The sequence below is a fragment of the Jatropha curcas genome, chromosome 2, assembly GCF_041381405.1.
Source record: "Jatropha curcas cultivar XTBG-Jc1 chromosome 2, XTBG_Jcur_1.0, whole genome shotgun sequence".
In the NCBI taxonomy this organism is placed as follows: domain Eukaryota; kingdom Viridiplantae; phylum Streptophyta; class Magnoliopsida; order Malpighiales; family Euphorbiaceae; genus Jatropha; species Jatropha curcas.
Window position 1 is genome coordinate 27,736,828 of NC_143152.1, and position 23,707 is coordinate 27,760,534.

The 23,707-nt window shown below is 31.1% G+C and overlaps 5 protein-coding genes across 6 annotated transcripts; 3 read left to right on the forward strand and 2 right to left on the reverse strand.

Annotated features, from left to right (window-relative positions):
• Positions 1–529: 529 nt before the first annotated feature.
• LOC149498530 (MACPF domain-containing protein CAD1-like) lies at positions 530–5,665 on the forward strand. 2 transcript variants are annotated; one of them, XM_089717551.1, is made up of 8 exons: positions 530–1,246; positions 2,074–2,312; positions 2,395–2,590; positions 2,682–2,759; positions 3,363–3,546; positions 3,662–3,825; positions 4,700–4,958; positions 5,062–5,401. In XM_089717551.1, the coding sequence occupies exons 1-8, from the start codon at positions 965–967 to the stop codon at positions 5,157–5,159; spliced, it is 1,500 nt and encodes a 499-aa protein (XP_089573677.1). In that variant the 5' UTR covers positions 530–964; the 3' UTR covers positions 5,160–5,401. The 2 variants fall into 2 exon arrangements, with proteins under 2 accessions (XP_089573677.1, XP_089573676.1); XM_089717550.1 differs by having other exon boundaries at positions 532–1,246; positions 4,700–5,665.
• Positions 5,666–5,788: 123 nt separating this feature from the next.
• On the reverse strand, positions 5,789–7,195 carry LOC149498531 (expansin-A8-like). The gene is made up of 3 exons (XM_089717820.1): positions 7,014–7,195; positions 6,551–6,863; positions 5,789–6,285 (listed from the first exon to the last, which is right to left on the reverse strand). The coding sequence occupies exons 1-3, from the start codon at positions 7,156–7,158 to the stop codon at positions 5,979–5,981; spliced, it is 765 nt and encodes a 254-aa protein (XP_089573946.1). The 5' UTR covers positions 7,159–7,195; the 3' UTR covers positions 5,789–5,978.
• Positions 7,196–11,366: 4,171 nt separating this feature from the next.
• On the reverse strand, positions 11,367–12,147 carry LOC149498532 (non-specific lipid-transfer protein 1-like). The gene is made up of 2 exons (XM_089717821.1): positions 11,717–12,147; positions 11,367–11,613 (listed from the first exon to the last, which is right to left on the reverse strand). The coding sequence occupies exons 1-2, from the start codon at positions 12,055–12,057 to the stop codon at positions 11,604–11,606; spliced, it is 351 nt and encodes a 116-aa protein (XP_089573947.1). The 5' UTR covers positions 12,058–12,147; the 3' UTR covers positions 11,367–11,603.
• A 6,985-nt stretch (positions 12,148–19,132) lies between these two features.
• Positions 19,133–19,878, forward strand: LOC105649113 (non-specific lipid-transfer protein 1). Its single transcript, XM_012235668.4, has 2 exons — positions 19,133–19,551; positions 19,638–19,878. The coding sequence occupies exons 1-2, from the start codon at positions 19,211–19,213 to the stop codon at positions 19,645–19,647; spliced, it is 351 nt and encodes a 116-aa protein (XP_012091058.3). The 5' UTR covers positions 19,133–19,210; the 3' UTR covers positions 19,648–19,878.
• A 2,935-nt stretch (positions 19,879–22,813) lies between these two features.
• LOC105649112 (non-specific lipid-transfer protein 1) lies at positions 22,814–23,400 on the forward strand. The gene is made up of 2 exons (XM_012235667.4): positions 22,814–23,227; positions 23,333–23,400. Exons 1-2 carry the CDS (start codon positions 22,878–22,880, stop codon positions 23,340–23,342), a joined length of 360 nt encoding a protein of 119 aa, XP_012091057.1. The 5' UTR covers positions 22,814–22,877; the 3' UTR covers positions 23,343–23,400.
• Positions 23,401–23,707: the final 307 nt, after the last annotated feature.

Consider the following 23,707-nt stretch of genomic DNA (forward strand, 5'->3'; position numbering starts at 1 on the left):
ATTTAGAGTCCTATGATAGAAAATATTGAAAGTATAATAATAGTTCCTAATTATGTCTTGTTTTAATAGGATTATTTTTGCTTGGTTATGCAATAAGAAAATTGTTTTATTCAAAAATAAAAATAAGTGCTTCCTATTTTGATATAATATAAAATATATATTATATGTTTAACAGTTGTTAATAATTAATTATCAACTGTCAATTATGGATAATTGCTATACTAGTTAAATGTAACCAGTTCATTCGCAAAGGTGTTCAGTTTTGGTATAAAGGTCGGTTTTAGATCTTTTAATTTAACTGTTAACTAAAATTAAAGAAACACCACCCGCAATGAAACGTGTCACAGTTCGTTGACTAATCGAGGATTTCTCGCACTTGTCACCGTTGGATGTTATTGTTATCCACGCGTCAATATCGTGGATAATTCCACAGTCAATCTCTCAGGATAACCAACACGCTAACAACACAGAGTTCTAATGGGAATAAAACAAATAGGAAAAAAAAAAAGACTGGAAGTCAATGCCTATGGTAGAAGAGAAGAGAAGCAAAAGTACGAACAGTAGACACAGAATTTACCGAGAAAATAAGGGAAAAAAAAAAGAGGGGAAAGAATAGTTGAAAGAGAGAGAGAGAGAGAGCAAGGGAAAGGGAAAATAAAAAGGTTAGATAATCTTCCATGGAATTCAAGATCCAGAGAAGATACAGAGTATTATATATAATATATAATACTTAAATCATAGGACTTCTCTGCTTCGATTTTCGATTCAGATTCTTCTTCGAAGACTTCCTCTATCAGTCAACTTTGGTTGTTGTCCAGAGTGCGATGTGGTTTAGGGATAATGCCATTTCTTTCTAATTTAAATTTGAGCAATGATGGAGCTGAACAGTCGAAATTGCTGATTGGAATTTTAGGGGAATTTTAGAGAAATTGGAGGGAATCGGAAGAGGATTTTCTAATGAGAAATGGGGGAGAATGCAATTGGAAATGCAAGCGCACATGCGGCGGCTATGCACACGGCGATGAACTCTGTGCAGGCATTAGGGAGAGGATTCGATGTGAACTTCGATACAAGGTTGTTGTACTGTAAAGGAGTTGCAGGGTCTAGGGTTGTACAGGTTGATGAAGAACATACTAGAAATCTGTATTTGTATGATGATATAGAACTGCCTAATGTTTCCAGAGACATCAATAAGTCTCTGGATTCTCAGGGTCGCCAGAGTTCCGGTGTCTGCACTTTCTATGAGGTATCATATGCTGCTTCCTTTGATATTTGTCTAATCTGGGTTAATTATTTTCTTAAATAAAAAAAAAGACAGTTTTGTTATTCAGTTCTTGCAATGTATTTGGTGGATTTTGGTGGATGAGGTGGTGTACTAGATTTAAGGAATTAAGGTTTACATCTTCTGAAGATGTTAGCTTTATACATATGTATATGAATGCAATAGATGAATGAGTTAAGCGTCTAAAGGTGATTTAGCTTGCTTCGGATCACTTTAATGGGGCTTAAGGTGAAATTTTTTAGCTTGAGCAAAGGACAAACTCTTGTCAAACTCAATTCTAACTATGTCCAGTGCACGCTTGACCATGCAAAAGGTAGACTTTCGTTTAACTGCTTTTACCACACTTTTACATCATTGATTACTTCAGTTACCGGACTAAAACCGGACTTTTTAAATACTCTGCCATATTTTTCCTGCAAATTATTGTTTCTGGGTCACTAAATTTGCCGTTTCCTTTTTGTTTGAAAATTTCTTTGGTCGTTCTCATTTCGTGGCAATTATTATACTATTCAACATGTCCCAACTCCCGAGTGCTTCTTTTTTAAGTGTTATATAGCATTTTGCCGCTATAGTAGGTTTAGACCGATTGAACTATCCAGGCGCTGAATGATGTGAAGAGTTGCAAGCTGAATGTTAAGTCATCAATATGAAAGAAGAGTTGTTGCTAATGTAATTGGCACTGTAGATTTGAATTCTGAAAGGAAAATATTGGTACTTTCACATTTATGATGTTGAACATGATTTCATTGCTAAAAATTGTTCTAATTTACTCTCATCATGGGTCAATGCAGATGGTGGAGTACTTTAATCAAAATGCTAACATATCAGGAAGTTTTCCCCTTGGTAGTTTCAATTCTGCATTTAGTTTTACTGGTTCAAAGCATATTGATGCTGCTGCTACAAAGAACCTCTCAATGGATGGATTCTATATTCCACTTGCCAAGGTCCAACTTATGAAATCCCCACTAATGTTGCAGGAAAATGTTAAACGAGCTGTCCCAAATTGTTGGGACCCTTTGTCCCTGGCAAGGTATATAATTTCATTATTTAAGAAGAATGTTGGCGTCATAACTCCAAATTGTCCTAATTATGACCAACTCCTTTTTTGACAGTTTCATTGAAAATTTTGGAACACACGTCATCACTTCTGTAACAATTGGTGGTAAGGATATGATATATGTTAAACAACACCGGTCATCACCCTTGTCAACCATGGAGATTAAAAACTATGTTGAGGATATTGGAAATCAAAGGTTCTCCAACACAGAGAGTCACGCAAGTTCAGGTCCTATGAGAATCAAGGATAAGGCTAGTGCTAGAATATTCTTTACTTTTTTTTTCTTCCTTGGTTTCTTTTCACTTAATTATAACTGTTGGCTTATTATTGTTAATTTTACAGAGTGGTGATTCTGGCATATTTAACAGCCAAGGAATATATCCACAACCAACAAGTGCTTCGTATCTTACTGGAAAAGAAGTATGCAGCAGTCATTAGATTTTTATTCTTAGAGTTGCTGTTTCACCTAAGTTCTGGTGATATTATTTTTTATTTTTTATTTTTTGCATCATTTTATGAATAGAGTAGTCTTATTCCTGCCATACTATATCAGCCTAGACATTGGCTAATGAAAACATAAACTATGTATGCAGATTTATCAAGATGCTAAATTGAATCCTGTTCTTTTGTCTGTATTTCATTTGATTTCCCTACACGAGTTTTATTATTGCATTGATGAAGCAAATGAGAGCAATTACTCCATTTATTGGACTTCACTGTGGTCCTTTTCTTTGCTTGCTAAGTCTAATACTTAAGTTTCAAACACGATTGGCCAGAATGGCGGTATTAACTGTAAATATGAATTTAATAAATGGTTTTATGGCATATGTTGGAAAGGAATTTGGATATATTGCTGGCTTGGAAGATATGTGGTACTAAACTTTGGTTTGATGTGCATCTTGTATTTGTAAGTGTGGAGGGCCTAATAGTGTTTACATTTTCTCGCCATTGATTTCTGAGGTGCTAGATTTTACTGATAAATCAAACACAGGGCCTTATTTTCTGACATTTTTATTAATACAGGATGTTACAGTCATTTTTCGGAGGAGGGGAGGAGATGACTTGGAGCAAAATCACACCCGCTGGGCAAGAACTGTGAAATCTTCTCCAGACATCATTGAGATGGCTTTCGTTCCAATTACAGATCTTCTCAATGGGGTACCTGGAAAGGAGCATCTAACTCGTGCAATTGGTCTATACCTTGAATGTAAGAATTGGTAGCTTACTGCTTATTTTGTCTCCTTCCCCTCTTATGTGCTCTGTGACTAAAAAAAAAGTCTCTTCCTGATTGTGACTTGCAAATATTTGATCACTGTCCACAGACAAACCTCAGATCGAAGAGCTGAGATACTTTCTGGAGTTCCAGATTCCTCGAATATGGGCTCCTCTACAAGAGAATATTCCTGGTCACCAAAGAAAGGAGCCTGTTTGCCAGTCGTTGCAATTCAGCATGATGGGGCCAAAACTTTATGTTTGCCAGGAACAGGTATGTATTCTTTGTGGCCTCTTTTGAATATTTCAGTGCCCAGGTGAAAAATGCTACTATTTGCATAATGTTGGAGTAACAGGACTAAAGAATTATATTTTTGTTGACACTAAGTTGTGTGCTTGAATGCTAGTAATATGCATAATGATTGAGTCCCAGGACAACCATTTCTGCTCACTGTTGGATGCAGATACTCAATTATGCAAAAAATGATGCTATGTTTGCGGTTTTCCTTCATTCAAATAATTGAGCCTCTCATGGTTATCTGGTTTTATTCAATTGAATCTTCCTGTGGTGGAATTTGCAATGTTTCATTTTCTTTATTATCTACATACGTCTTTTGAATGGGCTTGAAAGAGTGTGACTGCAATTCTTTTTGCTATATACATTCACAAAATTTGCTTACACTACAGCCATGCTACTAGCTTAGAAGCATATTGTGAAATACACGGAAAAAGAAGCAACAGACTCTATTCCATCTTCTTGAGTCTTCATATTTCATTAGTCAGGAGCTTTTTCAGCTTCCATAAGCAGCATTGATTTTTTGTAAAAGGATGGTGTTGGAAATGCTATAATAATCTAATGTCTGTTTTGCTTATTCTTAACCATTTTTGTTCTATCAATGAAAAATTGAAATTAAACCATTTCATTTGATGTAGCATATAAAATATGTGGATGGTGTTTTACAATTAAAGTTTAGTTTAAATTTTTTAGGATATGCTAATTGGTCATGCTGATGCAAAGGAAGGACTTGTTTGATTCTTCAGCTGCAAGTATTTTTGTATTGTATAATTTGAATAACCCAAGGACGCTAAGATAACTGATAAATGTTATTGAAACTTCGGTTTTGATTTTAACATATCACTGGATGCAGATATCAGTTGGACGCAAGCCTGTGACAGGCATGCGATTATCTCTGGAGGGGGCCAAGCAGAATCGACTGAGTATTCATATCCAGCACTTAGCATCTCTTCCGAAAATCCTTCTTCCATACTGGGACACGCATGTTGCAATTGGTGCTCCCAAGTGGCAGGGACCTGAGGAGCAGGATAGCCGATGGTTTGAGCCGGTTAAATGGAAAAATTTCTCTCATGTGAGCACTGCACCAATAGAGAACCCTCAAAGCTTTATAGGTGATCTCTCTGACTCTGGAGTTTACATAGTTACAGGAGCCCAGCTTGGAGTGTGGGATTTTGGGTCAAGAAACGTCTTATTCATGAAACTTCTATATTCCAGGCTACCCAATTGCACAATACGAAGATCTCTGTGGGATCATGCCCCAAATGACAAGTCAAAAGTTCCTTCTGCAAATAATACCAACTCTAGTGATTTGATTTCAGGTTCAATTGAGAACACTATAGGCAAGAAGTTGGCAAAATTTGTCGATATGTCTGAAATGAGCAAGGGGCCACAAGATCCTCCTGGCCATTGGTTGGTAACTGGGGGAAAGCTTGGTGTAGAGAAAGGGAAAATTGTTTTAAGAGTGAAATATTCATTGCTGAATTATTGAGCCGACAGTTTTGGCTTTATGATTATTTGCAATGATATATTATAGAGGCTGTGCCTTTGATTCGTGTGGATTGGCGTCATCGTGCATATAAACTGTCTGAAACTATGTGAGGTAGATCAAATGATGAGGATGTGTATGTAGGTGTTTTTTGGAGTGGGGGTTTCTCCCAGTTTCAGAGGTTAATTCTGTTTTCTTGATCAACCTGTTAATTTTGTAGAGAAGATATTTCTCTTTTTTCGTTCAGAAAGTGATGGAAGGATGCAGAGTTTGCCTCTCAATGTGATTGTTCATATATTTATAATATAGACTCAGAATTCTTTGGTTGGAGCACTTTCTTATTTGTCATTTAAAGCGTTTTCCTGCTATCCACTAGTCCATTTCTCACTCACAAGTGCAGGCATTTGCAGCTGATATTTACATGTGATGCATAAAATGCATTTTAATTTTTTTAGTTTAACATAATTGACCGGCTTATTTCATTTCACTTGTTGAACAAAGTTGGGAATTTACTGGTACAAACTCCTAAGCAATTGGAAACCTTGGTGCCTTATGGCTTCCTCAGCATAACAGGCCAATTTAATTATATCCTTCTATTCTTTTTAAAACAGTTGAAATAGTTTTTTGTGATAAAAATAGAAAAAGTTTACAAGAATTGCCCTCCTTCAAAAGTTTGTCCAAATTGCCAATTGGCAGGCACAACATTGTAGCCAGTGACTGTCCTGCCATCACTAATTGTGACTCTGAAGGAGAGGGTTTGGCCATTTAGGTACGAGTTGCTTTGCCAATTTTGGCCCCAATTTCTTGACATAATTTGCCATCCTGTTTTAGATCCTTTGATAGACACTGCATGAACATCACCAGCTCCACCTACATTGGTTATTAACACCAAGTTGAAGTAATCATGACCGTTGATTGTGAACCTTAATCCACCTTTCTTCACACATGGGACCCTAAAATCCATTTAGTAAATGAACAAGTCAAAACCAAATCAAAAAGAATTGTAATGTCTAATCTAATGGCATTTCCTCTTCTTTTTAGGAGCATATTCAGATTTCTGCCTTCAATACTTTTAACTTTGAAAGTGACCATTGAAGTTCTTTTAACTTATGCCAAGATTTCCTTTTTTTTCTTTTATTTTTTCAATAATTAGATATTTAGTTAATATTTCAGAGTCTAAATCTAAATATCCAATACTGTGAGTTGACCTGAAATTACCTTCTAAAGAGTACAGGAACAATTCCGGCGCGATATTGAGCAATTTTCAAGAAAGCAGGCTCAGCCAAATCAAAATGTTGGAGGGGAGGATTGCACCACCCACCATTGTCATTAGACAAAGCATAATTTGGCGGACAGAAATTGGTAGCAGTGACGATGATAGTATTAGAGAGGCACCATTTTGGATCATTATCACACCGTACTTGGAAGCAAGCTCCACAGCTTAACCCATTCTTGAACAGGGCAGTGCTTAGAGCTGCTGTGTTTGTTCCATAACCTTGGCTGTACAAGTTCCCATATCCACATGCACCTCCTGCAATTGCACGAATTAATATAAACTTTGGTTAGTGAAAAATAAAACAATAAAAAGAAACAAAAAGATTAATTAAATTACTGTCGTTATGTTTATGGTTCAGTTGTTGAATGCATTTCTGTAGTGTTAGCCTTGACTAGTGGTGCTTACCCATTGTGCCTGAAGCATCACTGCCGCCGTAGAATGTGGCATGGCTGCTCTGCCAGCTGCTGGCACCGTAGTCTCCACAGGTGCAGGGAAGAAATAATAGGGTGAAAACAAGAACTAGCATTTGAAAAAATGAATAAATTTGCATTCTTGCTTCTTCTTCTTGTTTATGAAAAGAAAGGAGGTGATGGTAGTGACTATTTATACAACAAAAGAGACTAAGAGAGTAGCAACGTTTGATATCATTAGACCCTGCCGTTCAAATTTTTTTTTCAATAAATTTGAAAATATGCCTTACGTTTAATTTATGTATTAAAAATAAATGTTAAGATATTATCCAAATATCAAGCTTTATAAAAAATACGTATTCACGACTAATTAGGTGTGGTTTTATTGATCTTCTATCTCTCGCAGTAGACGTAAGAAGTGAGAAGTTTCGAATTCGAATTCTCTCCACCATAAAGATATTATCAATTTGATAAATATTATTTAAAAAAGAGGACTGACTCTTGCCATGTAGCTTATAGTTTATTGCACTTCCCATGTTTTGAAAAACTAAATACGTATTATTCACATGTTATGAATAATACCATTATTAATATGAACTCCTGAATGATATTATAATATATAAGCAGTATTATTATTTTCTTAAATTATTAGTTATTAAAATGGACTTACAAACTCATTTTATATTGTACGGTTTCAATTTTGAATATATTTTAAATGTTTTCGATACATTTTCAGTTCTTTAACCCACAAAAAGTTTAAGAATGCAAAAAAGATGGAAATGGTGATAAATTATAATTACTATTACGTCAACATAAATTGATACTATAGCAAAGCAAAATTACTATTATATGGTTGGTTTTGAATTAATTATGGTGGTGATGCCGACTTTGTGATGCTCTTAACAATGGTCACGTGTGTTTGGGTGCAGAGGAACATGAGACAGTGACACGTAAGCTCTTTGCTCGACGGTTGGGCACACGTGAGCATTATCACTGCGTTGGTTTTGGGTGGGCATTGACCAAAGTAATGACTTGTCAAAGCTTTTGTTTTCCCTCCTGTTGATGGCACACCCAAACACCAAATCAACCAATAATGAATAATTTTTCTTTTTTTTTTTTCTTAATATTCATTGAGTGGCGGAAGCCGAACAGATCGAAATAACACTGTTAGTTCTGGCCCAAAAGTTACACGTGTAACAGTCATAGAAATGCTTAATGGTTTAAAAAGTATTATTTTAGAGAGATTATTAATTTATTCGGTTTAATTTTCAAAGGTTTAACTGCAGTTCGCTTTTATATATTAATTTTGAATTCGCACCATGTACGGATCGTATAATTTTCTATTTTTCTAATTAAATTGAATGTAATTTTTAAGAAAATTATTTTAATTTATATTTGTGTTGCTTTAATTTAAATAATTTACTTATATAGTTTTGATTAAATGTTGAAAAGTAAAATTATAGGTTCTTTTTTAAATTCTCAAATATTGAATTGAAATATTAATTAGCACAATTAATTATTATAAGTAAATTACTATTATTCAATTGATATATTTAGTTAATTATTTATTGTTTTTTTTGAAATTCTAATATATTCAAATTAAATGAAGTATAAGAATATTCTAATATATTCAGATTAATTCTAGTTGTTAATCTAATTATATTATTTAATTAATTTTTATTAACTATAACTCTATTTTAAGTTCATTAGTTTTTTTATAGAATAGAAACTATTTAATATATTTATTATATATTAATTATAATGAAAATTTATTAGTTTAACTGTAACTCCATTATTTAATAATAGAATATTTAATTTTTATTTAAATATAAAAGATATTAATTATAATGAAAAAATAAAATGTCATTTTATCGCTTTTATATTTTAACATATTGCCACATAAGCATTTAGGTCTTAAAAATTACATATTTATATAGATATAGATAGATAGATAGCATTTTGACTAAAAAAAATAGGGTTAAAATTAACAAAAAGATTAAATAGTTTAATGAATATAAAAAAGTTATTAAATTAATTTTTAAAAATATAAATATTAATTAGTATATTTTACTATAATGGAGAAATTTAATTGTAATTCACCATTTTTCTTCAATGATGGAAAATCAATAATTGGCAAGAATTATTTAAAAATAATAGTTGCAAAATGTTAAAATTTTCACAGTTAGAATTTGAGTGGAGCAGTTGGCTTTATTTAATGCTTAATTTATTACTCTTCTTATTGATTGATCCTTTTGTTTTCTTTTGAAAGATGTGAAAAATGGAGTGGGCATTATTAAGTTGAAGTTCAATCTTTCATTATTACAATTATTAATTCCTCTATCCATGAAGATAGCACAATTTCATATTCAAAAGTAATTAATGCTACCATTTTTTATTCTTAATTTCTTATATTATACTTTTACTCTTTTATCTCAAAATATGAGTTATTCTTAATATATATATATATATAAGTCGTTTAAAATTTTTACACAGAATTACGAAAATAATTAATTCTCTTAAATTATACTCTCTCCATCCCAAAATATAAATCGTTTTTGGAAGCTTATTTTGTTTTACAATATAAGTTATTTTGCGTATTTAATAAATGATATTTTTACAATATTACCCATATTTATTAGATACAAGGACTATCTTCATAAGTTGCTTGGTTTTGAGATAAAGGGTAATCTAGTGAAATTACCATTGATTTTATTATAATTTAAAAGAATTAATTACTTTCTAAATACTTATTCAAAAATATTAAATGACTTATATTTTGGAAAAGAGGGAGTAATGAAATTAAAGGTAATTAAATGAAATTATCCTTTATTTGACATCATTATATTAAATCTAATAAAAATAAAGGTAAAATTGAAAAAAGATACTAATTTATTACTCTTTAAAATACTAAAAATAATTTTATGTTTTGGAACAAGACAATCACTATAAATTGATTTATATTTTAGACAAAAAGAATATATTTTTATTCATATTATGTAATTATATAATATAAATATGAATTAGTTTTTTTTTTTTCCCGATGAGTGTGTGTGACAAGCTTTTTTACTTGTTTAGCAAATAGCCTAACAATTAACATACAGGCTATTTAAGAATAATTTATCATTTGTTGGCAATAAATTATTTCTTTCCCTTCTGTGCAAGCTGTTAGCAGAGTCCTAATTTTTTTGCTCTCTTTCTTTTATTTAACCTAATTGTAAGTTTATATAAGAATAGATGTTTGAGATTTGAATTCCATTACGTAATCCACATTCCCAATATTTAAAATAGAGAGTCAGCTAACTTCTTTTATATTTCTCAATTCTTCATGATATAGAGCCATGTTGCACCATAAATAGATCACATCTCATTATTTTTTATTATCTTTTTAATTCATCAAATGTCAAATGGACTGAAAAAATATTATAGAGTTACACAGCAATAAATAATCCTTTCTCTAAATAATATTAATTTTCTCGATCATGCGGTGCATGTTGTTTATAATCGTTGATTTTTACACGGTTCAAATAAATATAATTTAATTTATTCATATACTTTTAATTTTATAGTTGCTTTTTTTGAGAAAAAAAAGTTTCAATGTATTATATATATGGTTTGCTAATATAACATGTTATGTCATAATTTTATATTATACCATAATAGTGCTTAAATGTCTATATATATATATATATATATATATATATTTCTAGCGAGTTTTATTTTATATTTTATATTATAATATATTTCTTAATAAATACTCTGCGTTTTCAAACTGTAACAATTAGCACTTCTGTATCTAACTACTGCTCACAAAACTCTAATTACCTTTATTTTCCCAATCAATAAAATTAAAATCATTTAAATATTTTTATCGATCCATAAATTTAGAAAAAAATATTTTTAGCAATTCAATGTTACCGTTCTTATTACTAATTTTACATATATTATAAATTTACTAACTTAGTCATAACTTATACACAAAATAACATTCATCAAATTAATGATAAATTTTATTGAGAAAGAAAAACAATTAACTAGACTATTCCTAATTAACCATTATTTTTATATTTGGTTGGCCAAATTAATTAAGTTATGTTATTTTTCTTATAATTACTATTATTATGGATTAGTGAATTTTTCACTTTCACTTTCCTCCGTTACGGGCGGGCTACTAAAATTTTTTTCACACTCTTCTTGCATATAGATATTATTAATGTGGATTATAAAATAATCATTAGTTTAGATATTCATTTCTACTATATTTGTTTTATTTTTTTTTTCTTTTGGTTAATTTTATAATAGAAATAAAAAAATTATCAACGAAATAAAATGTTAGAAATAGGAATAAACATAGATAAATAGATGGATACATCTTATAAATAACACGGAAAGTACAAAGCATGGACTAAAAACACACAGACACAAAAACAGTAATAAGAAGAAAATTACAGAGAAGACGAGTAACTGAAGAAGAAAGTAGTTTCTAAAAGTGGAAACAGAAACACCATCCTCTTCTCTCTTATTCTTATTCTCCTTAAGCTACCCTAACACCGGGCCGGAAAATCCATTGCTGCTCGATATGTAAACCTTACCTGACACTGAACACACATATAAAAGTTTATATAATTAGAAATTTGGAGAAATTAATTAATTGTAGTGATTTATTAAAGATGAAAAAGAAATAGAATTAAAATTAATTACTTGTTGCAATTAGTGGAGAGGCTGATCTTGTAAGGAATGTTAACTTTGCAAGCACCAGGCAGAGCCTCAGCGTTCCCGGGGATGATGCCAGAGACGCTTCCTGCTGCTTGTTTCAAGCACTGACATGCTTGTTGGCGGTCAGGGGTGGATTTTGCGGCGGAGTTGATGCTTCTCACTCCGTTGCAGCAATTTGGCGGTGGAGTTTTGGCACCTCTTGTTCTCAGGTAAGTAATGCATGGAGCCAGGGCACTGGTCACTTGTCCACACGTTATGGCCTCTGTTATAGGCGCAGCGACAAACATGCAGAGAACCAAAATGCTAATTAACTTAAGACCTGCCATTGTTAATGATGGATAAGTCTTCAAAGACAAGCTTTCTTCTTTTTTCTCCTTGAATGAGTTTTTTGAGTGTGAGTGTGAGTGTGATGGCTATAAGGGTTGGTGTTTATATAGGAGTTCCAAGTGAAAGTGAGTCCTTAATGTGAACGCTACGACGTCGTTCGTATACTCTGCCTTCATCCTTCGTTGGCTGTTGGACGTATTTAATGCACGGCATATTTTTTAATTTTCATTTCATCGAAAAGCGTAATAGTAGTTTAATTTTTTTCATGAAGAAAAAAAATAATAATTAAATTAAATATTTATTCAATATATTTTCAAATAATTTGTTTTTTTTATTTCTATTCAAAAGCTCCAACAAAATTCTAATCCTATCATCCTCTGCAATATATAAAGACTCCAATGCGATCTGTTCTAATCCTATCATCCTCTGAGCTAAAGAATATGAAGACCTTAATTTAGAGAATTGCAACACTTTTTTAGAATAAAATTTTCATATACTTTTGGAAAGAATTATTGCTGATTGTGCATCTATTTATTTCAATAAAGTTGGTCAAATATTAAGATAATGCAATTGCATTTAAATCTTAGAATTTAGTGGTAAGTGTATGAAATGGATTCAGGCTTGGACTAACTGACGAATTCGAACTACAAAATTTAAAAAATATATATGTTTTTTGAAACTGAATTAAATCGAAATAAGTTTGAAAATCAAATTAAATCGGTCATTCGATATATAATGATTCAACCAAACGGTTTGATTTTATTCAGAAAATAAGTGTTTTATAATAATCGATCCAAAGATCAAAAATCAAAATTATAGAAAATCGAAAACCAAATAATCAAAAATAGTTTGATTCAATTTTCGGTTTTTGTTTTTCAAAGTTTGCTCACCGGTAATACCAGAAAAGAAGAAAAAAATCTTGCTGATACAGAATAATTTGTTTACATTGTTTAAAAAATATTAAATATTTACCAAAAAATAGTCTAGATCATTTTAGGATTTGTTCTTCTGTAGTCACTAAAAATACATTTACTTGTACATGTTTGCTACAAGTAATAATTCACATTGGCATTGGCATTGGCATTGGCATGGCAGATATATAACCAAGCCAGTGTGGATCGTGGTATATAGTGTTATTGAATGCAGACAGGAAGTCGCAGAGCCCTAATAACGTTTCCTGCATAGAATTGGAATCGACAAAGGCATCGTTTATCCAAGTGCTGAAGTTCACTCTTCTCCGACGGCAACTTATTATAATTTTCTTCATGATGAAAAAGAAAAAAAAAAACAAATTGGCTTTTTAAGCAAAACCCCAAACCGCCATCATAATAAAAATAGAAGTATATATCACTCGTTCTATCTCATTTCGCTTATTATTCTTTTTTTAGATGTTTCAAAATATTTATAAATTGCAGGGTTTCTAAATTTATATATATAAACAATTATTTTTCTCATAATAATCTCCACGATCCTTCATTTAGACGAAAGACTTTTATTAATATGTCAATAGGTTAATTGAAGGTAAAAAACGGTAAAATAACTTTTATTTACTAAATTTTTAATATTCGTGTTTTGTCAAATCATAGAAATAAAATGAGACTGAGGGAGTATTTGACAGTTAAAAGAAAAATTTGTAGGTGCAGACAAAAATGTTGTAAAATTAAAAAAAAAAAAAAAACTTATTCATCTAGATTACTCTTTTAGTAATTAAATCAAATTTTGATTTCACTTTAAATATTGATTACCATGTTTCTTTTCATTCTTTGAACTTAGAACCTAATCTTTTGCTTTCTTTATAGATGTACATTCAAATGTGGAACAAGGAAGCTAAATGCAAATAGTATAATGGTGGTTGGGAATTAGGAGACTATCAATTCTTAAGTATATGAATAATATGAACATATAAGGGTTAATAAATCACAATAGAGCTTCCTGTTAGACATGTGATTAGAGATTAGGCTTTCATGGGCTGTGGCTAGACCATCTATCTACTGCTCTTATTGATTGTAGTAATTGATAGAATGTGTCATAATTAATGCAAAACTAGTAGAAAACCGCGCTTCACGCCGTGCGGGTATTATAGTTGATTATATTATTATTTTTAATAAATTATTATGCATTGTTAAATTGTTAGGTAAAATAATTAAAAATCCTACTTGAAATAATTAATAATGGTTGAAAATGATTTGTAATAAAACGATTATGACGTAGATTAATAAATTAAAAAATTAAAAAATATATAGACTTATAGTTAAATATCAACTATTAAATAAATTGAAAAAATAATTTAATAAACTAAAATATATAGATTTATCAACGGATAATATTTAATTTTAATAGATATAAATAAATTCTAGAAAATAAATTTATTAATTAAAAATATAAATAAATGGAGAACTAAATTTTAATTAACATATATATTTTTATATCGAAAATAATTATATAGTGCACAAATATGTATTAAAATGAATTGAGTAAAGATGCAACTACTAAGTTTCTTGTTTTCTTTATATTCATCTTCCTCATTGCCTTAATGTTTATTGGTTATTTACTGTAAGTTTTTATACTATACATGATCTTATTTTGAGCAGCTTTAATTACCTCCTCCTTTCTTGCCTTGATGTCTCAAGATAACTAAATTTCGAGAACTAAGAATTATAATCAGTGAATGAAACCAAAATTGAAAGAGCAACAAATAATAAAACAAAAAATATTAAATTGTAAAAGTAGAAGATAATAAGATAAGGAACTTGTGAAAGTAAAAAAAAAAAAAAAAACAAAAATATTAAACTGTAAAGGCGGATGATAATAAAATATTGAATTGCAAAAACAGAAAATAAAATAGGGTAGATAACTTGTAGCAAAACCAAAATATGAAGAACTCGTGAAAATCTAGTTATACGCTTCGAGATATATATATATATATATATATATATATATATATATATATATATATATATATATATATAGAAAGAGAGAGAGAGAATGAGAGGCTTACAGATATAGATAAGAAAAAAAAAATTAAAAATTTGTAAATCTATAATTATCTATATATAAATTTAAAGTTTTTTTGATATATATTTTGATTGACCAATTTAACTTATTTTTAATTAGTGATAATTTTTAAATCTAACTTAATCTAATCCAACTAAAGCTTAAAATTTTCTATAAAAAAATATAGAATATTGAATAAGGAGAACCTCGTTAAAGTTTTTTGTTTTTTTTGGGTTTCACACGCAAACACACACACACATATATATATATATATCTTTGATTAAAAAGTTCTTCACGTAGAGCAACAATATACAACAGAGGACAACTATTCATATGCCCTTATTTTCCTCACACAGCAAGGGGAAAGAACAGTATCTATCTATGTATTTCAGTTAATTACTGTTGAGCCAGATTCTCTGTACAGTCTTATAAAAATGACAGCAAATTTTGAATTTCAAACCATAAGTTTGAGATCTTTGCTTGGGATTCTCATGCTTACAACTACTTCAGAAGCAGGTAAGGACAATAGTTACTGGTTAGTGGCAGTACAATAGTCATTGTCTTTATAAGGATGGGGTCACATTACTTTACTGTTCATATATAGTACTGTAACACGAAAATGGAAAAAGTAGATGAAAGTTTCCGAGAGTTACATATGAAAATGAAAGGAAATCTATCATTTTCTTTTCTTTGTTTGGAAAGATTCCCAAAAAATAAAGAGGAAGGAAAATATAAAATGTTCGAGCAAGCATGATAATAAGCAAATTATGCGACATAACTTTGCATTGTTGGATTGGTAGTTGACTAATCATAATATATTTATTTGATAATTAAATGAATAATGTGGACATTAGTATAAGTTAGTTTAATAATGACAGGTCAACTAATAAGGTCTTTGTGGGAGTGGTATAAGCCATATGGGAAAGTTTTTGTCTAGATCCATGACCGCTCTATGGAGCAAATAAACGAAATTAAATTTTTTTTTTTAAAGTGTGTTGACTTTATTTTTTAAAAAAATATATAATTAAAAATACTCTCGTTTTAATAAAAAATTTTAATTTTATTAATTTAATTTATATATGAGACCATTTATTTGGTCTTAATAAATTTTTTTTTCCTGAGCTCTATTCTACAGCCTAAAAAGGGTTGCATCACTATCTCCTAATTATACTAAAAATAATAATATTATAGCTATCAAATAAAAATAATAATATTGGTGCAGCCACTATCTAAATATTTGTCAAATTTTTAGATCTACAAATAATAAATTATTTTTTCATTTTTATTCTTTATATATGAACCATAGTAATTAGTAAAAAAATGAAATTTTATATCTAATATTATAAAGTAGAGATAATATAATTAATTAACTTAATAATTTATTATAATTTAATTAAATTAAATAATTTTTTAAAGGAGATAAATTGACACAAGTATTTAAGAATAGAGCAAACTTTAAAATTTCCCCTGGCTGTTCCAAAACATGGTGGCAAGTGATTGCTGATGCAGTTCCATAGCAGAAAAAGCTCGAAAGGAGGCATGGGAAGGAAATGCGAGAAAATATATAGAAAAACTTGGCCATGTGCTAAAGAACCATTCTTCAACGCAGCCCTCCTGCCATTATTATCTATGTAATGACTAATAATCTCAAATCTCATCTTCCAATGCAATAAATTAGTTGACATTGTCACACAGCCCTTCTTCTTTTCCATTTTGACACGTATCAATTTCCTCTCTGATCATCTGGGTAGCGTCAGGTGCTCCACAACTCCTTATCTCCATTGCTTCGAGGTATGGATCTTCTTTTTTTCTTTGCTTCAACCTTTCTTTTTTCTTATTTTTGTCGGTTGAAAGTTACAATGCAATGCACTCCTTGGACATTTGTACGAAAATGGGCAATATTGTTCAGTAGTCATTTGACCTACTTTTTCATTAATTGTTTCCTTTCAATCTATCCATCAACAAAAAAAACCAAATTAATTATCCATTCGTCACATTTGAATTCAATTTTTAAATTGGTCTAATTTAGATTTGACTGCATTCAGATTAAAATCTCAAATTAGACCTTAGCGAGGTCTAGCAAAGAGATAACAGTGGTAGGTGCCCTAGCTTAGACACGTTTACCTAAAAATTTTTGCCCACACCGGCAGGGAAAACCCCATTAATTGGTAGTTTGGCGGTGGTTGGCAAGTAAGTCTCTGTATGGAAAATAGAGGAAGTAATGGAAAACGTAGCAGTAGCACCATCTTCAACTCGATTGATCCTCCATTTTTGGTTCTTTGTATTATAGTGAGCCGCCGGGTCCCACTTTTCTCGGAAATTGCTTCAAATTTTCAAAATTGAAACAGACTGAGATCGGACCATCCTCTCCCTCTCGCCCCTTCTCACTGCAATTATTGACCGGTCCCAATTTCCTGAGATTTAAATCGCGCCCATTAATTACGCGGGACAAGGCTGTTTTAATGGCGATGTTTTGCGTGTACCGAAGCCCACGTGGCTCCATAGAAATAAACCAAGTACATATCACGTGATGACATGACAACATGGATTAATACTTGGTTCACTCTTTCATATTAAGACTCGCTCTTATATCAGTATGTTTCGCATTATAGTTTGTTTTATAAATTTATTTTTAGCTTTTGTTCGTATAAGACTATTTTTTTTAGAGAATGATAAATAACTATGTAAAATATTTAATTTTCATCGTTTGTGGAATAAGAGAAAATTAATCATTTCTAATGCTCTCTTTTCTATTTATTTCAAACAAAGTATTAGTGTTAATTAAATTAAATAGTGAGTATTTGTATAATTAATTTTAATATTCTTAACCAATAAACATCGGAATAGATAATTCGAAAACCAAAATTCAATCCTTATAGGTGAAGTAAATATATTTAATCATAGAATTTTATCTCTTAATGATTTGCTTTGATGCAAGCAGATCACCGATAAGATTAATTAAGATAGAAGGTATGTAATCACATTTTGTAGAGGTGGATGACTAAATCTGACATTTCATTCGGAATTTGGGACCAACATCAAACACAATTGCAATTAGTCAATAATTTAATAATCTCCATTGATGAATATACGTCATTTGTTCTTTTATATTATAATAAGATCTTTGTTGATTTGATTAAATTATTTTTTTATTTTACATCGCTAATTTGACTAAATATAATTTTCGAAAATTATAAAAATAATCAACGTATTTTGTTAGCAACACGTGGTCAGGATGGCAGACACATTCAATTCGATTGGATTGGCCGGTTATCTACTTATCTGATAATACGACTGAAATTAGCACGTGGATTCACTATATTGCAAAAATACTGTGAGGTAGCACGGTACTGCCTTAATCCCGTGACTTTAATAAAATTTTATAAATTCATTATTATAATATCACACTAAAACTTATGAATATAACATTATATTTTTGGTTTTGTGAACACTTTGAACTGTCCATTGAAAAGCAAATTACCCATTTAAATGAATTTTAGAGTAATGCTACATAAATTATAAGAAATTTTTTAAAATTAATTATTCGGCAGAAAAATGAAGTCCATAATCTATCAGTTAAGTAGAATAGTAAATATTGACACTAAAATAAAATTTTTTAAATTCTATATCATAAAAACCTTTCTTAAAATAAAATTTTAACTTTCATTATTTCAATCTTTTTTGGCAAATTTGTCGGTGATATATATCCATTTTCACTAATTCAACTATCTTGGATAATTTATATACACCAATTTTATATTCTTTAAAGAAGAAAATAATTTCAGAAAATAAATCAAGTTATTTCCTTTTCTTTTTGAACCCTTGAGAATGCCTTCCCAGTCTAGTGGTCCAAATAAATACTAGTAGTTGAAAATTTGTCATAATATACTCTTCAAAGCAAATTGTAAACCAAAAAAAACTAGCGAAAACAGGAAAAAAAAAAATTTGTTACTTGCCGTGCATTAAATAGATCCAACGGCCACCGAATTAAACATGAAAGCAGGGTTATAACGACGTCGTAATATGCACACTGGGGACCCACTTTCTCTTATTGAGTTCTATATAAACAGCAAGCTCTTGCACCTTCATGCTCACACTCAATCCTTTCCGAAACTAGAAGAAGAAAGCTTGTCTTTGAATACTTATCATTCATCAACAATGGCAGGTCTTAAGTTACTTAGCATTTTGGTTCTCTGCATGTTTGTCGCTGCGCCTATAACAGAGGCCATAACATGTGGACAAGTGAGCGGTGCCCTGGCTCCATGCATTAACTACCTGAGAACAGCAGGTGCCAAAGCTCCACCGCCGAATTGCTGCAATGGAGTGAGAAGCATCAACTCTGCTGCAAAATCGACCCCTGACCGCCAACAAGCATGTCAGTGCTTGAAACAAGCAGCAGCAAGCGTCTCTGGTATCATCCCTACGAACGCTGAGGCTCTTCCTGGTGCTTGCAGCGTCAACATTCCTTACAAGATCAGCCTCTCCACTAACTGCAACAAGTAAGTAGTTCTTTCTGCTTTCATTTCTTCTTTTTCTTCCTTGATTAATTTAAACAATTAATTGTCAATATATATTTGTGTTGCAGTGTCAGGTGAGTTATACATGGAGCAGAGTTCGATTTTCAGGCCTGGAGATCAGGTAGCGTAAGAAGAATAAGAGGGAGAGAGAGGATAATGGTGTCTCCACTTTAGCGAGTCTCCGTTTCTCTTTAATTACTACTGTTTTCTCTGTATGTTTTTGTTGTAATTTTTACTATTTGGTGTTTGCGTCTTTGGGTCTATTGTACTGTCTGTGTTATTAATGATATCTATCTACGTTTCTGATAAGATTTCTATTTTCTTTCACAGTTTCTTGGGTTTTCTTCTTTATTAATGTTCATTAAAGGCTTAATGTTGGTTAAAGGCTCCGTGAGATTAGCTGTTTTGATAGCTATTAGTTAAAAGTTAAATGCTATTTGAATTAATTTTTTAAAAAAAGCTATTAAAATTTAATTAAAATATTATATTATTGAATATAATAAAAAAATAGCATAAATTAAAACGTGAAAAGTTAATTTAAAAAACAATTGTCAAATAAAATATAAGTAATTACAGCTTTTTATTGTAATGACTTTTTACATTTACAGAAAAAATAAAAGTATATTTACTTTTCACACTCCCCTCGAGTGGAGCATACGAGTCTTTTGTGCTGAACTTGGTAAAAAAAGATTTTGAGTTGTGCTGGATGTAGAGTTTTTGAATAGATGTGCAATTTATTATTCTGCTCTAACATATTTTGTCATCATAGTTCAATTAAGGATCTTTCCTCTTAGGAGATGACAATCAATTATTATATCTTAGTTATTTCATGAAAGAGAAATTTTCTAGAAGTGTGCACAGCAAAAATATTATCACAGATAATAAAACGTGCCCTTCATTTGAAATTCTGAAATCTTGCAATAAGCTCTATCACCACACAATTTCACGACAGACCAACACAACAATATATATCGATTCAATTAATTGTAAAAAAAATTGGATCAAACCAAAATTAAAAACTAAAATTCTTTAAAATCATATATGACATCGAATCAAACTAATTATTTTGAATAACTAAACAGAAAAACTAACTCTATGTTTGTATTATATTATTTTTTTGAAGGAAGGAAAATAAAATACTTAGAAAAATATTTTTTTTTTCCTTACTTGGAAAAGGAAAGGAAAATAGTGAAGAAAATAATATTTTATTTATTTTCTATAGAGGTCTACATGTTTTGAATCTCTTCAATTTGGAGAGAAAATAACGAAGAAAATTGAGAATTTCACTCATTTTTATTAAATTATCCAAATGTTTCAATTAATTAATAAATTTTAACTATTTTTTAAATACTTCTTATTTAAATGAAGCCATAATTGTCAATTTTCAATAATAATATTTTTTTTCTAAAATTTACCCTTTCCTAGCGAAGAATCACAAATTTATTTCATTTCATTTATTATATCCAAACACAGAAGTGGAAAATAACCATAAAAGAAAGTCGACAATTATTCATTATTTTTCTATATTAATTTTTTTCCTCTAATATTTTCCTTTCCCTCCCTTCCCAAACAAAGGAAAATCAAATTAATTTGGTTCATTTTTCGCTTAAAACCATTCAATCATGGCCCATAATTAAACATAGAACCGACATTCACTATATCATGTGGACTTGTTCACAGGCCCAAGGCTTTCTCTCAAGTGGCCCAACCCATGCAGATCTTTTGCTGCATTTTGGACATATTTGTCGTTTACACGAGGAAATTTTATATCAAACAAAAGAGGCATGTTAATGATGGAGTTAAATCAAGACAGTGACACTTTCTACTTCTCACTGCTAATAATGTAAAGAAATACCTACCAGCACCACACCAGCAGTTGTCTATTTCATGGCGGTGAGAGCAGCCAAAGGAGGTGCACGGGCTGCAAATTAAGGTATAACATCTCTATACCTCAAAGGCTAAAGCATTAAACCACCGTAGGAGGTCTTGTATTGTTGCTGCTCTCTCCATCAACTGTGATTGTCTCATGGCCAGTCTTCCACTTGGGATAATGGAATTGAAAGACAACAACTATGGTGCCTATAGTTTAATGCTGACGTGATGCTATCGTTGTATATGGAACGTTATGTTTTAACATTATCTCATAGATCGTCCTAAGTTTCTGCTTTTGCGCCAATTTACTATCCCAGGTAAACGACAATATCCAGATTACTTTAATAGGAATTCGTAATCTTGCAGCTTTGATGAGTTTAAAATTGTTATTGAGTAAAATTTTGTTGGCATTAACTAATTTTGGGACTTCAGGAAGTGCTAAGTTGGATTAAAGTAAGAAATCTGTCAAATGTTATTATAAAGACAGATGCTCAGAGTCAGGAGGTTCTGAAAGGAATATGTCATCCTTCTCACCTACAAACTGAATGATATCTTCTTTTGGAAGATTGTAATGCTTTTGTTGTTTAATGTAACTAGTTCACCCTTAATTGGGCGAGGAGACAAGCGAATAAAGTTATTCATACTCTGGCTAGTGTAATTTATTCGTATATATGTTAGTTTCCAAGTCTAGCACGGGAGATCTAGACTTCAGAATTTGGAGAATCAAAATAAATTCTCAAAAATAAAGGGGACAAAGTGAGAAGAAAAATTTTTGACAAATATTTATAAAGAAAAAGTAAAAGAAAAAATTTGGAGTTTAATTAGGGGCCCAGGCTCTCTGGTCACCTTCCTTCCGCCCTTGAAATTTGATGAGCTTCATATATAGAATGTTTAGTTATGGACAGAGATATGTTCCAATTAATGCAATGAGATTAAATCCTTGATCTGTATAATTTTAAGGGCATATATATGTTGTCCCACATCAACATCAATATTATTTTTAATAACAATCCTTAAACTATTGAATAAAATTGAAACTAGATTTATAATTGAGGACGAAAATACTCGTACTCATCCATTGGACCAACCCTATTGAATGTAGTATAAGGAAAACCTTATTTTATCATTAATAAGCTACCTAGCTAGATACAACTTTTCCCTTCATTAAGTTTTTAACTCCTGAATTTGCAAATGAGTGTACGTTCATTCAGAATTTACTTCATATTGGATCTACTATTTCCATAACCAAATTAACTACAGCATTTATAGTTCACAACTAAGTTCCGCCATACCTCTTAATAAGCTCAACCACCAAGTAGTAATTCCTAACTCCCCATCTGTTCCAAGATTTTCCATAAATAGACACCAAATCTAAGCACTCCACCACCCACACTTGTTTTCTGCTAGCTATAGATCACTAAGAGTAGTCAAGAATCATGGCAAGTGTTAAGCTAGTTATGATTGTAAGCCTGGCGGTGATGATGATGTTTGCTCCAATGGCAGCAAGAGCAGCAATAACATGTGGAGATGTAGTAAGAGAGCTGACTCCATGCGTGGGCTATTTGCAGAGTGGTGGGCAAGTTCCTGGCAATTGCTGCAACGGCATTAGAACACTTTATAATGCTGCTCAGACCACACCTGATCGCCAAGCCGTTTGCCAGTGCTTGGAATCTGCTGTTAGTAATTTCCGCTACTCCAGCTATAACCTTGGCCTCGCTCAGAGTCTTCCTGCTAAATGCAATGTCAATATTCCTTACAAGATCGACCCCTCCACCAACTGCAAGAAGTATTATCCGATTCAACACTATTATTAACTTTTTTTTAATATTATTAGTTAGGCTTTCATGTTCATCAATCTTGATTATAACTGATGGTTTTTGTTTTGTTGCAGCGTTAAGTGAAGATGATATAGATGATCTTGCAGCATCGAAGCTACTGGTGTATGTAGACGGAGAATAATGAAGGCTTCCATAGTCTATCTTGAGGAAGTCTCAGTGTTTGTCTGTAGTGGGCTATAGTCTACTATTTTGTACGACATTATCGACTTGATGTGTAGGATATGAGAAGATGAAGTTGTTTTGTGTGCTATCTAACTTCTCGTATTATATAAAAGCTACCTATCAAATCTGTAAGGTCTTAGGCCCTTAATAATATTAAGTTATTTCCTTTAAAAAAAAAAAGTTGTAGCATGCTTTTTCTTTAGAGTCCATGTTTGGGTGAAGATCAAATATGTGGGAAAGAAAATAATTTTAAAAAAAAAAAATGT

Excerpts from the sequence above, each read along its gene's own strand:
- LOC149498530 (XM_089717550.1), top strand. The coding sequence starts at position 965 with ATGGGGGAGAATGCAATTGGAAATGCAAGCGCACATGCGGCGGCTATG. Across the intron at positions 2,313-2,394 it reads GACCCTTTGTCCCTGGCAAG|TTTCATTGAAAATTTTGGAA; the intron begins GTATATAATTTC and ends CTTTTTTGACAG. Across the intron at positions 3,547-3,661 it reads AATTGGTCTATACCTTGAAT|ACAAACCTCAGATCGAAGAG; the intron begins GTAAGAATTGGT and ends CACTGTCCACAG.
- LOC149498531 (XM_089717820.1), bottom strand. The coding sequence starts at position 7,158 with ATGCAAATTTATTCATTTTTTCAAATGCTAGTTCTTGTTTTCACCCTA. Across the intron at positions 6,864-7,013 it reads TGATGCTTCAGGCACAATGG|GAGGTGCATGTGGATATGGG; the intron begins GTAAGCACCACT and ends GTGCAATTGCAG. Across the intron at positions 6,286-6,550 it reads GTTCCTGTACTCTTTAGAAG|GGTCCCATGTGTGAAGAAAG; the intron begins GTAATTTCAGGT and ends AATGGATTTTAG.
- LOC149498532 (XM_089717821.1), bottom strand. The coding sequence starts at position 12,057 with ATGGCAGGTCTTAAGTTAATTAGCATTTTGGTTCTCTGCATGTTTGTC.
- LOC105649113 (XM_012235668.4), top strand. The coding sequence starts at position 19,211 with ATGGCAGGTCTTAAGTTACTTAGCATTTTGGTTCTCTGCATGTTTGTC.
- LOC105649112 (XM_012235667.4), top strand. The coding sequence starts at position 22,878 with ATGGCAAGTGTTAAGCTAGTTATGATTGTAAGCCTGGCGGTGATGATG.